We start from the raw sequence: 14,252 nt of genomic DNA on the forward strand, positions 1-14,252 counted from the left end.
AGGCCTGAATCCTATATCTTTCACCCCGCTTATTGCGTCCTCTCCTTTGACACGGGGTCAAGGTTCACATTCGCATCCGATTATCGGAGCGCACTCATTAGGCAGGCCTTGCTCCAACATGAGTGAGTGAGCTGGAGAGAGGACCCGGCCCATGCACGGGGCAGATTTCAGCCCGTTCAGGAGGCCTGGATGTCGCCGGCCTGCTCTGTGCTGAAGAGCTTCAGACATCTCCAGCTGATGATTAATTGTGAGTGATGGGAAATAAAATCCAGTAAAGCCAGCTGCTTGCCATGGTCGGCAAAATGACTCTAATGGATATAGGCTGCCAATTTTCCAGTTTTACTGGCAAGTCTTCCAAGTGTAATTAAGGGAAGTTATAAATGATATGGAAATCTATCAAGTTCCATTTATTTTCAGAGGACTCTTTCCCCCAGAGACTTTTATCTTCAATTAAAGCTCCCAATAGCCTTCTACCAAGTTTCTTTCACTTCTTCCCCAAAGATTAAAAGACACACAACCTTCTGCTGCACATGTCGCTCTTGGAAAACATGTTAAGACTGGGACACGTTCGGCAACTTACGTTATTCAGATAGCAAGTGCAGGAAGAAAGCTCAAAAGAAGTGCAGGAAGAGAAAGGGAAGAGAAGGGTGAAAGACCTGCACCAAACATAAAAGGAAGCCCCCAAAAGTACAGACTTGAAAGCTGTGCTCAATACCAGATATTCATCACAAGGTGGTATAGCTCACTAATGTTATTTGATTTGGAATAAAGGCATGAAAATGATGGCAAAGGCCTAAAATTGGAGATGTAAAGGATGACTGCACAGTATTCCATTTCTCAATTTCATCCTTCAGAGCCACAAAATGGGGGCGAAACAGTGACGGGATGAGGTTTACAGTAACAGCTGTGGTCTTCCCACACGAGGGAGGCCCTTCTAATGGGCTGAGGTCTGTTTAGAACAGACGGGGAGCAACAAAACAAGGTTCCCTATTAGGAGTATGCCGTCATATTTCTGATAAAGAAAATGATTATGGCCCAGGGTCGGATTTCCTTTAAGATGGTCCCTCCCCTCTTTTGTGGTCCAAAACCAGAGCCAATGTTAAAAGTCTGATCCTTTAAATATAGGCATGAGGTCAGAAACGGTGGAGGGGTTTTCCCCTGCAAGCCCACTCTCTAGCAACTGTAAAGAATGCATAGGAAACTGTGCCAGTGGCATATGGCTTTCTACTGTGCTAAACATTCATACAAAAGACAGGTTCATCAGTCATTGGAGTATCTGGATAAAAAATTAGCTCCTGATGGATGGTATTTTGAGCTTACCTGCTGCTAGTACATTACCAGAGAAACACCGGTTTTGAAACCCACATGACAGTAGAAACTGCAGACCATGAAATACGACACATGCAGGAGCACATAATGTACGCCAGATTATACAAAATAATAAATAAGCTATTTAAACCCTCTGCCTAAAATTGGGCCCGCTGCAAGGAACCCTGGGTCATTTCTACGCAGGCCAATTAATGCACAGCATCTGCTGTATAGAAGCAGGGCACGAAGCACTTCCGAATGATTTCAGCAATTAAAAGAAAACTGTTTCCTGCCTGTTCAGACAGCAACTGTTTCAATGCAAGAGTGAGCACCAAATCACTGCGTGCAGCTGAAAAATTAAGTCCCCTTTTTGGGGAAGAGGGTGGGTGGGAGGAAGAATTTTTATGGAAAAAGGAGCCTTCTTTTGTTGTCCTACATTCTGTGTTTTTCTGCCAAATTAGACAGAAGGCTCGGAGGGCTTACCGGCCCTCTGCAGTCTCCCCTTCTGGTGCACTGGGCCCCCCGAAAGCACGGATCAATATCAACCCTGCTGACGACTCCACAAAAGTGAAAATCCTTCAATTAGATTTTTAAAGGCAGTTCTACTTAGAACACAGGTGCCTAAATGCAATGCATTTTAAAGCCCTTAGATCTGAAGAAAGACGCAGTTAGCCACAGGAAAAAGGCATCTCAGATTTGGTTAAAAGGCACTGCTAGAATCTGATAGTAATAACTTCCTCTTTCTGAGCTGGTAAGATAGGCTGGTAAATATTCCCTGACGAAGAAATGTGCATTCACATCCCAACATCTTCATGTAAAGAGGGAGGGAGAAGACACCCCAGGAGGTTGTGCAGTACTTAAGCAATAACGGAATGGACCATCATCAAATTACAAAGAAAGAGAAGGCCGGTGACAGCAATGCCCCCAAACCCCTTATCTCCCTCCAATCTTCGGTCTCCTCTAACGGGTTTGTGCACCAGCCACTGACTCAGGAGGGCACGAGCAGGAAAAGCAACATACTCCACCAAAGCAGATGGCTCGGAGGGACTGCAGGCCCCAACCTCTGTCCATGCTCCCCGGGCTCCCGCTGGGGCAGCCCCCCTGGAATGGTGCAATGGGTCTCAAAGCAGGGAGCTGAAAGGCTTGGGGAAAGAATACAGAGTTGTGGCCAATATTAAACATGTCCAGTTTTTCTTAAAATTCCTTAAAATGAAGAAAAATATTACACCCTACTGCCCTTTAAGTTAGCTCAAAACTAGAGCCAACGCCTCTAGTAACAAAGAGAATTAGTGAAAATTGATGTCATTTACAATATCTTTAAGAAATCAGTCTGGATCCACTATATCTGTGAAGTGTGCTGTTTTAAAGGATTCGAAGAAATTTTATTTTTTTTGCAAAAGGTTGAGAAAGGATATTTTGAAACTTGGTCAAGTTGAGAACTGTTATCTTCAAAAATGTTTAAAGCAAAGCTAACCAACATCTCCTATAATCCGAAACAGGTCATTCCTAGAAAAATTCAATCAAATGCCAAATTTGCAGAAGACTCTCCTATAATATTTAATTTGTTGATTAATCTATAAAAATATTTTCTTATATTGATAATTATCATTAAGTTGTAAAAATTCCCAAATTTTTTACTCCAACAATAATTGCCCCTAATGTTTAAAAGTAAATGCTACCTGGAAAAGATTAAAAGGCCACATTCAGGACAGTGGTTACCTGAATCCGACTGGAAAGAACACAGGGCAAATTCACTGCATAAGCAGTGTTTTAGTGTTAAATAAAATGGAAAGCAAATGTGGTAAATTAGGCAAGCAGAGAGCATGCTATTGTTTATAACTTTCTGTATGTTCATACTATTTCATAAGTTAAAGTATAAAAGTGTTAAATAATGAATTATGAGTCTACATGTGCTTTGGAATACAATCTGAGGTTTGGATGAAAAATTGGCACCTTATCAAATAAACTGCTTGAATAACTACTGCTATAAAATATGTAAATTTAATTATTGCAATTATTTCCTGATTGTAAATCAAGGTATCCAAAAACTGGAAAATCTATCAAACAGCCAGGTCAGGTCCTCTGCCAGGGAAAGATGCGATTATTGATACTGGGCTGCATGGGGCACACAAGTCACTGCCAGGCAAACACACATCAGGAGGGCCCAAGCCAACCCTTCTCATCGGGAATAACTAAGCGCAGAGGAGGTTTCAAATCCTGCTTATTCAAGACATGAAAAATAAAGGTCTCGCACCAAGTTTATTAGCGATTTCTCCAAGATCAGCTGTAAGCTCAACTGCAGGTGGTTTAGGGACAAAGAGGAGGTGTGACTCTCATGCTCACCCATCCACCTGCTCGGGTGCTCTCCCCTGAAGGAGCACATGCAAAGGAGGAAAAAAAATCAGGGTGAAATCTGGGTGATGCTCCCATTAATGACCCTAAGTTTTATGTTTTCATTGGTACACTTTATACTACACCGATGTGGGTTTTTTTGGCCTAAGTCACTGTTTATGAGAACAACAATCACAAACACCTAATTACCTGCAACTGAATATCAGTCCTGCTATAAAGCACATCGTCCTCATCTTGGCCCCCAAAATACTCCATCTGTCTCACTAATACTGGACTGGCTAAGTGGCAGGAAAAACCAGCAACAGGTACTTGATGTCAATCTATCATTTTACCTGGTCTCACAAACTAATAAATCAGAAGTAATAAGAAAAATAAGAAAGAAAGAAACATAAATGGTATACAGCTTGCTTCTGGGTCATGTTTCACTAAACTTTGGATGTATTAAATAAGATAAATATTTCTGACACAAATCTGAGATGACTACAAAATCTAAACATCAATAGAACAAATCTTAATTAAATGCAATATTAAAATATCCCATTGGGTTGCCTCATTGTTATTTTTATTTTTTGTTTTCTTTCTGATATCAAAAGGCTAACAAATGTGCTCATGATGACTTTATTTTTATACTTCAAAGTCAAATGAAAATTGTGCAAAAATTTCAACAGCTATAAGTCTAATGCTGGAAAAAAATGTGTCCAGCCATTATTCTGAAAGAATATATATTTAATATTTTTGTTCAAGAATATCATAAAGATAGAAATGAAAATAGTGGAAACATGTTATTAAAAATGCTAACTTTGATTATAGAAGTGCCCCCAGGTTATGATAGTGTTAAATGTACAGAAAAATGGCTATTTTTCAAAATGAAATGAAAATTCGTCCTTAAAAATATTTTCAGAACTCTTATAAAAAAAGCATATAAGACAGGCATATAAAAGTCATCTGATCATTAGTTTTCTGGATTAAATATGTGATTCTAGACTTTTATGACCCAGTTCTGCTTAGTTTCTAATTGGTTTGTTTGTATATATGCATTTTACTGTTTATTAACTAGCATCCCCGTCCTGCATGTTTAAAAAGGCTATTATATAACCATTTAAAAAGATGTCACTACCACACTTAATGCTAAATAGTACATAGTAGACACTGGAAAGTATTAGGAACTTCTGCTGTCTGAACCTGATGGCAGCATGCAGAGTGAGAGCTGGCTTCCTCAGCCCACCCTCTGCTTCTCAACTGGCACCCAACGCATTCTGTCCTGAGATTTTTCTCTTAACTTTGTTCAAATTGCTTACTTCACAACCGAGATTTGTTATTTATTATTTATGTGACACTTTTGTGGAACACATCATTGCCAGGCTCCCCAGTCTAAGATTTGTGAAGTTTTATTTCAGCTAAATGTAAAAATTACAGATAACTGGAATTTAACAAAACTGCACAAAACATCTCAAAGAAAAGAGAATACTTGCAGGCCGAGTTGTTTTTTCAGTTCCTTGTTTTCCTTGAAAATACACAGATGATTGATTCCATTCTCTTCCTATTGATAAAAGTGGAACCTTGGCTCAGCTATTGTTATTGCTGAGAACAGCACAACATGCCCTGCGGTGTTACAATAATTTTAAACCTCAAAACTTAAAAGGTACACGTATTATTTTCTTATAGTGGCCTTGAGTAAGTGGCTTGCCCTTGGTCCAAGGGAAGTTTCTTGTGTTTTAATTACACGAGGCAGATTTAACTATATGAGTAGTAAGAGCTGGCAAATAAACGTCTCGCCCTGCATTTGGTTTTGGTATTAGCGTTTTGGGACATTTTTCACAAATAATAACTCAAGAGTGAACACTATTTTATCAAAACATAATGTCACAAAATATAACAGGAAGTTCTGCCAGGACCAGAAGTGGCGCTGGGAGGTGGAGAGAAATAAAAAGAAAGCATTTGCTCTCCCAGCCCAGCCTAGGCACATGCGTACAAAGAGCATTTATATGGAAGGTGAAGGACACAGAGATGGGGAGTCAATCCACTGAGGGTATACCCCCCAGCCATGTCCTCTGACTTTAAAGGAATACGTGAAATAGAGACTCCAGTCAGTTCTCAAATTAAGCCATTCTTGAATACCCACATTTAATTACTGGTGGTGGTTTTCAATATCTGAGCTACCCCAATGAACCAAAAACTAATACACATTGTTCCATTTGACTAAATGCCCTGCTTTCCCACATTAAATTATTAACCAGGAAATGGAAAGCATGAAGGCTAAACCCTTCTGATAGCTGGAGACGCCAGGAGGAGGGAGCAGTTGCTGGAAGCAAGAAGGCTGCACGCTGCCTGTTCTCTGCCCCAGCACTGCCTCGGCTAGGAGGCCAGAGCACATGGAGGATCAGGGCTGCCACCTGCACGGCCCTCCACGCTCAGCAGGAGCCACCTCCCGCCTCTCGGGTTTTGACTCAGGTGTTGGAAAAGTAAGGATTGCCATTAAACACTCATTTTTTTAAAAGCACAAATGTGATTTCATGATTAAAACCACACAATTAGGACTGACAAGCTCAGTATACAGCCCATGTGGCTTCCAGAAAAAGCTTAAGGAGGAAGATGAAAAAAACAACAACCACCACTCACATTGTTGACCGTCCTATGGAAGATTCCACTGACTGTGCTGATGATCAGTGTGAGTGCACACAAGCTTACTGCCAAAGCCAGGGGGCTATCTCCTTAGAACCTAACTGTTTAGAATGAAAAAATACAAGGCAAGCCCCTCCCTATATTCATCACATATATATAAAGTATCATCTCTCCCAAATCCTTGGCACTCGAGTGTTAGACAGTCACAAGTGTTTTCATCCAAGAATGTCAATGTTTCCTAAATAAATGTAATGATTCAGAGCTCCTTAGCCTCTTTTATGATTTTCTAGAAAAGCTGATAGTTCCATTTCTATATCATCAGGTAAAGCAACTGTTGTCAGTTTTCCAACTTCATGTGTCAATTTCAGGGCTAATCAGTTCAATAACTGAAACTGATTATTTTTCTTAATATTCATTTATTATAAATACTTTTCTAGTATCCATTGACAACTAAGTGAGTTTTTCCTCAATGTTATTTCATTTGTTAATAAAGAAATACAGAAGCAGTTTTAATGTAATTTTTACAGGAAAATATATAACCCCCTGTGACTTAACTGAGTCACAAAATGGAATTACCATCTCATTCATGAAAGACTATCATGTTTGGCCCTTATTGATGGCGGCACATAAACAAAAATGCAAGTATTTGCATGCCCCTTAGAAACCTTCTGGTTAAATCTTTGTTTCCTTTTTACTTTTACTGTTAATAAATAATTTCTAACCATGCTTTCAGAAAATGCATGGATCCCACCAATTTGTCCACAGCACACCATTGTGAGACTGAATGTGTGAGGCAATATTAATAGAGCTTTGATTTGTGCCTTCATGTCACAAAGTCGAAATAAAACACTTAGAATGGGGATACTAAGTTTTATTTACCAAGGTAAGGAAGCGCTCTGGTGCTACATGATTACAGAGTTAACTTTCCTTAGTTCCCTCCCCTTTTTCTCCAAAAACTATGCCAAAAATTCCCCATCGGAGGATTATATTTTGCTATGAGTTTTCTTCAGGGATGCTTAACGCACAGAGAGCTAAGAGAGTAAATAGAAATTTTAAATAGGATACTTCTGAAATTCCAAATTTGCCAAATAACTGAATGAATTAGGCCTTATTTCGGTTCCAGTTCCAGATCATTTGAGGGGAGAGGCACTCAGATATTGTTACTAATCCAATTCAAATGGGAACAGTTGGGCAAAATATGCACAAAAGCTACTTTGCTGTTTTGTGGGTGGTAGTATGACTCGAGAAAGACCTGCACAGGACGTAGCCACGCTTCAGTCTGCCCCGCCCCACAGGCAGGCATGCTCCTTACCATGTCCCCAGGCTTGACAGAGACGGCCACCACCATGCCAGGCATCGGGGAGCGAAGAGTGCTGCTTGTATCCTCAGCCACTTTTTCCAGCATAAATCTGTTCAGTTCTGCGGCGAGTTTGGTTAAGATATGCACCTTGTACTTAAGGAAAAACAACATAAGTGAGCTTAAATGATGAACACTTTTCTCAAAAGTAGCATTCATTCAAAATCAGCTTTTACCTTTTAAATTTAAATGATAATACCTTCGAAGTCACAGGCTTTTTAATTATTGTACATAAAAACAAAATAAATTAATCTGTTTCTAGCATATGTTATGAGCCACTTATTTAAGAGATTTCTTGAAATAAGAACTCTGTAATTAATTAGTGATAAATAGTCATCATTTTGTTAGATGAAGAAAACATCTGAAAACTTTATAAAGGAAACTGAGCATTTTCTGTTTTCCCTTCACCGCTTACAAAACTTATCCCAATTAACGCCAATTCCGTGAGCTGGGTCAGCCAAAGGGAAAAAGGGGCGACTGTGAGCACACACCAGTAGATGGCAGCAGACTGCTGTCTCTAACGCCCCACTCCCTCAAGGGGGCTGCTGTTCTACGTTATCAATAACTTAAGACAAAGGGTTTCATTGTTCATTTTGGGCAAAACAATACTTAAAATTCAATTTTTTCTAGTGACATAAAATGTTATATTCACGACTGAAAATGTTAGCCTTTCTTTTTAGACACAGCATTATGCAGACTTTGTGTAACAAGGTGGTTAGGATAGATACAGATGAAATATGATGAGAATATCTTCTGTATTAAGGGATAATATAACAAGAGTTTAAAACCATTGAAAGAAAATGATATGCACAGCCAAGTATTTTAATGGCGCCGTTTGTAGGTGGCTCACAAACAATTAGGGGTGCACCAAGGGCAGTTCAAACAGGACATTTCTGGTGAAGAGAATTTCTGCCCAGCAGGAAAAACCCTGGATCTCTGTGAATAAACAGGTGAGCCTCAGTTTGGTCTATGTAAACAGAAACAAGATAAAATGGTGGGAGGACGTGTTAGTCGGTGAAGTGGGAAGGGCCACCTGAAGATTCTTGGATCCCTACCAGATCGCATTTCCCCTGGGGAGACAGATTGCAGCATCCAGGCGGCCCCATTTTGTTCAAAAAAGCTGCTGTAACCTAAAGCCTCCTGTGGGCATCATGATGGCAGGGATGCAAAAGCAAAATAGAATTCACCCTTTAATTCGGTGCAGGGTTGGCGGAAATCTTTAAGTGTGCTCTTTGCGGGCCTATTTAAAGAGGAGGGAGGGGTGGGGGAGGGCCCCAAGGAAGCGCTTTGATGGCCTAAGTCAGAGCAGATGAACAGCACTGTGACAGGTTGAAGAATAACATCTTTTGCATGTTTCTTTACTCCTGAGTGTGTGTTTTGCAATCAAGACATACAAGTGTCTGCCAGTTTCTGAAGGATATGATCCTTAAGTGAAATTACAGTGCAAATAAAAGCTTTTTTGCTCCTATTAAAATTCATCTGAATCATAAGTGGCAAGGGAAAAAGCGAGAAGAGTGCGCTCTGCTGTCAGCCTAATAAACATTCCAGGCAGAGAGGGACTATTTATCAACGAGGAATTGTACCTCAAAGTCCTTCATTACAGGAGAGAAAGAGAGGGGAGAATATAATTGTAGTAAATTGCACAGCCTTAGTGTCTGTGCTGTCTGCCTTAGAAAGGAAGTCCAACATTAGAAGCACCATCAACAAAAAGTTCCTCTTCTAGCTGGCTGCACCCTGGCGGCTCCTCCCCAGGGAGAGAGCAGCATTGGGCCCAGTTATCTGGTTTTCGGTGCAGCATGCAGATCTGCTTTTTGGTGGGTTTTGGTATACAATTTGGCTTCAAAATGTAAGCACTAAATTCGGGGAAAGCATCTTTCTACACAGAAAATAAAGAATTTATCACATTTCACAACAGTGGATACCCTTAAAAACTAATTTTAGCTACTAGTAATATTACAAACAAGCCTTAATATAAATAAAGTGCTAAGACTGTCCCAAGCTCCATTTCGCCCCAGAAATGACAAGATCCTGACTAAAACTGGATCCTCTTACTATTTTTATAATTTTCCTATCTTTCGGATTCCTTTCTCTGTAGGACTCCTGCTTTGCTTGGAAAGAGATGTAAAAGAGCCACAAAACTCAGGGCCTTTAGATGAGGTCTTTGTTATTGATGAGATGTTCCTTTTCCTTTTGTATTTGTTTATTGTTCTTAAAATCTGTTTGGGGATAAGTGACTTATTGTAATCACAGGCAAAAAAAAATAACAACGGGGTAAATGCCTCAGGAGAGGCCTTGCTGCAAATAGTTGGCTTAGAAATGACCTCTCTGAATATAAAAGGAGGAGGCATCGGGGAGGTTCTCTTTTTAAGATTACCTTTGATGTTGTCCTGACCCCTTGAGCATGCCCATGCAAACACGCCTTCTTAAAACAACCTCTTGGCTCGCCTGTGCAGCGTGCATGGGGTGCTTGCCAGGATGGGATCTAAGTGGAGTGCAGCATATGGGCCCATCAGAATGAATTGCCGGGTGAGAACCGTAAAAGGTTTTTGATGCCCCAGAAAAGAAGTCATTTAAGAATGTACACTAGGGCTTTCAAAGTTTATGATCAAAACTGCTATTTATTGGGTTCCCTGAATTCTTAGGGGGCACGGGCGGAGCAGCCAAGTAATTGAGAGATTTCAGGAAAATGCCCTATGATGCATGCAGTGCAGTCTGGCTTTACGCTAGGCATTTAAATATTCCTAATGGGTTCTGTAAAATGTCCCTGGAGAGTGTTGATTTTAAGCCATTGTTGTTGTTTTCAAGCAGAAAAACCATGAACGTGATGCTTTGGGAGTAAAAGTCCCTGATTGTAAGAGGCCAGTGGACAGCACAGAAGCGCAATCCTAGCAGCAGCGGAGGGGATCACCCTGCAAGGTCATGAGGATCGTCTGCCTGAGGGATTAGGAGCTGCTTGCTGGTTCAGCAGCTGCGGGTCATCAGCAGACGGAACCTCACTCTGTGGTTTTGGGAGGTCTCTCCAAACCACAAATTAATACGTTCTTAAAAAACACACCTCACCGGTAAGTAGAACAGGTGCTCCCCAGCTTAGCCTGGCCAGATTCCTCAGTCCACACACACAATAAGGGGAGGGACCAAGGTCTTACCTCATGATCTAATTATGGTAAAATAACCCAAACCCAGGTCTCTAAGCAAATTAATTTTATGGGGTCTACAATGGTAAACCATGTCTAACAAGAAAATTTCTCCCAAAAAGTTCAAAAGAAAGAAAGAAAAAGGGATCACACCAGACATGAAAGGATCAGGAAGGAAACTATAAAAGATGGACAATTAAAAGGAACATAATAGAATTGTTTTAAAAATTAACATACAGCTCTTAACATGAAACCTGATAAAAAAGGAAAAGATGGGAGCCCAGAGCTGTGGTTGTTGGGGGAGGAGGGAGCCAATCATGGGTTGGGTTAATAAAAACACCCTGCAAGTGGGAACGCCCACCTCTGCCATTCACAAAACAGTCTGAGCCACAAGCAGCCCTCACTAGGGATGCACCCCACTCAGATGTCACACAAAACACCATCTTGCTGGCGTCTGCATTAGTTTAGTGTGTGTATCTCCTTACGGAGTTTAAATCCATGTGCTTCTCTCGAAGGCCTCCAGCTTCACCAGTGAGTTTACATATCCCATGTTCTCATGTGTCTGTATGATTTAGGGGTCTGTGGGCTCCTGGCAAGATGAGTGCTGTTAGTTTGCTTTACATATTTTTTTCAGTTGTAATTTTTAAGCCTTTAGCTTCATTGCTCTTAAAGTAACACAGCTCCAGTTTCCACTTCTACGCCATTCTCCCAACAATGAGGATATATGAATGAACCGTATTGCTTTTTCATGTCAACTGGGGGCCATCTCAGTCAACACTGCGCCAGAGTAAACGCTGAACCTTAAGTGAGGAACCTTTACTGTGGATTATTTTACATCAATTGTCCTAACATCCTGAAGCATTAGCCATATACTACTGTTCAACGGCCCTCACTAAGTGAGGTGGCAAGTCCATTTCTTCAAATACAGGACCTCTTCTTACTCAAAGTTCTATACCTTCTGGCCCCAAGGGTCTCCAACATTAAGATGTGTCTTCATTTTCAGAGTGGGGCACTGAGAGCCAGCACTCAAATATGCCCCTAAAGTCTACTTTCCTAACTTGAGCTACAGAAAAATTGCTGGTGTTTTTAAAGCAACCGAAATGACTAGCTGCAAAAATGATCTATCTTTTAAAACAACAGCATGTCAGAAAAAGAGAAAAACACTAATGCAAATTAAAACACTTAAGTGGCATCAGAAATGTAATCCAAACTTGTTTTGTTTTTCTCGCCTGCGTTCCCTGTGAGATACACAATGAACACTTGAGGAAAACCATAGCAAGGGTTCAAAGCCAGGCAAAACACATTCCCCCCTACTTTAGTATTAGACCCTACCCAACCCAACCCACCGAAATCTCCATGAAACAATACTAAAAACACAGAATTAAAGCCTGCGGTGTCCTTATGGAGGTACAACCCAGGTGAAGGCACCGCCTACAGCTGCAGGCGCTGGAGCAGCCTGTTAGCATAAAGCTGTGACAACTCCATCGGCACAGTCTCAAGGTAGCTGTCAATCAGGATGCATCATTTAATCCAACAGCACTCGGAGGACTTTCTCCGACAACCCACATGACAGCATATCTACAGCTCTATTTATACCAGTGCCCAGTTGTGTTTACAATGCTGTTGTAATTAGAAAAGATGCAACAGGCAGCAATATTATTGAGATTTCCATTTTGCAGTATTGCCCTGTAAAGTGTGATCTTGCTTCACAGAGTCATGCTAAATGACAAAAGGCTATTTTCTTCAATCTCCTCGCTCAGACAGCACTTCATTTGCAGCTATCTATAATTAGATTAATGGTGTACTGCAGTACAAAGCAGGCCTACTTCACATCAGATAGCATATGAATTAGGACAAACACTTATTTCAATTCCAGGCAGAGAAAGCAATGACTGGGGTATTTAGCATACCCTTTATGGTGGAATGAGATGTTAATTGTGTACCATTACCTCTAAACTGCTTGCTTGTTGTATAAATCACTGTGTTAATTGATGCAGAGATAGAAATGTAGCCACAGGCAAGAAAGCAAAGGAATGAGGGTTGAAGATGGTGGATAAAGGATTATCGAGTAAAACCATATGGAGATGAGGTTCCTTTGAAACCTTTCCTTTCTGCCCGTGAGCAGGATTTCTGAAAAGTACAGAAAAACTCGTGGTAGTGGGAAAGAAACTTTAATTTTTCACATTCCTTTTAAAAACACAAATTTCTTTTAAAAGTTGCTGGCTGTCAGAACTCCAAATAAGAGTTATGTGGAATTAATCTAAATGTACACTTATGAAAACGTGGAATGTGCAGTTTTCAAATAGTCAGAACTCCATATCTAGGTTTTGGGCTCATGGGTTAATAAGTAACACTTGTAAACTACCTGAAGCGGACATTTCTGACCCACCCACAGGGCAAAAAAAAAATGGAGAAGCATCTATGCAGGCTGTGAATCCAACAGAACAGAACCATTTCACTTGCCACTGAAATAGCGATTTTAACACTGTCACCAAAACACTCAAATCTGACTACTGCAGTTCATGATTTCACATCGTTAGGAGATCTTTTCTTCTTTTTCTTAAACTAGCAAAAAATAAACAAAAGCATATGTAATAATTTAAAAGTTTCGGTCTTACTGCAAAACGCTATATTCTTCCTGTTTAAAACGTTCTATTCAGCACTCCACAGCTCTTATTGGGGTAATATGAGGTCTCAAAGGCACAAATATAGAAACCAAATGCTACAAAGTCCAACTGTTCAAGATCCATAAAGAAACATGTTCTTCAGAATTTCATAAATCAATTGCATGTGCCCCATGTATGTGTTCACAATCTCTTTAATGGCAAAGCAACAGTAAGGTGCAAATTACTGCTGTGCATTTTTTCACAAGTTCAGCTGCTTAGTAATTAGCACTGTTATAACAAAATTTTACACAGAGAACAAATGCAGTGGGTCAGTTAATAGTTCACATTCTCAACTTCAGAGTAACAGTTAATATACCCATCTACCGCATGTGCACATTTGAGAACCCCTTTGTGTAGTTTAGCCTTGTGAAACCCAAATACCGTATTAACTTGCAAGACAATAAAACAATGTCCCAAGAAACTAGATGTCTGGTTCAAGTTATCACCACTGAAACATGGGGAAAAAAGTCTAGAGCTCCTTTGTTGATGGCAACAATCTACCTTTCACAATACAGAGTAGCCCTCATATGTCTGACTGCAAAACTGAGAACACCTGTATAGCTACTGGAAAACCAACAATCTAAGGTTTAGGTCATTAAGCTAAACAAATATTTTTTTAAAAAACAACTATGAAGAAACATCAAGGACTCTTGCAATGGAAACAAATGTCAGGAAAATAGTGTGAACTACCCTAAAATAACGCCTCCCAAGCATGCAGCGAGGTGACATCATGGAAATGCATGAAGGAAAGGATCTGGAAGCAGTGTTCGGGCCTGCTCCCAATCATTAATCGCTTGTTTAAACTAGGGCAGC

General features: G+C 40.4%; 1 protein-coding gene across 2 annotated transcripts in view; it reads right to left on the reverse strand.

The window, feature by feature from the left end:
• The window catches only part of PCCA (propionyl-CoA carboxylase subunit alpha), a 402,018-nt gene that overhangs the window by 6,558 nt on the left and 381,208 nt on the right, over window positions 1-14,252 (reverse strand). For both annotated transcript variants that reach the window (XM_080662438.1, XM_080662437.1), the window contains exon 22: window positions 7,595-7,735. In XM_080662438.1, the coding sequence (XP_080518564.1) occupies window positions 7,595-7,735 (141 nt within the window). The remainder of the gene's footprint in view (window positions 1-7,594; window positions 7,736-14,252) is intronic.

Source organism: Plecotus auritus, assembly GCF_963455305.1.
Source record: "Plecotus auritus genome assembly, chromosome: 3".
Lineage (NCBI taxonomy): Eukaryota > Metazoa > Chordata > Mammalia > Chiroptera > Vespertilionidae > Plecotus > Plecotus auritus.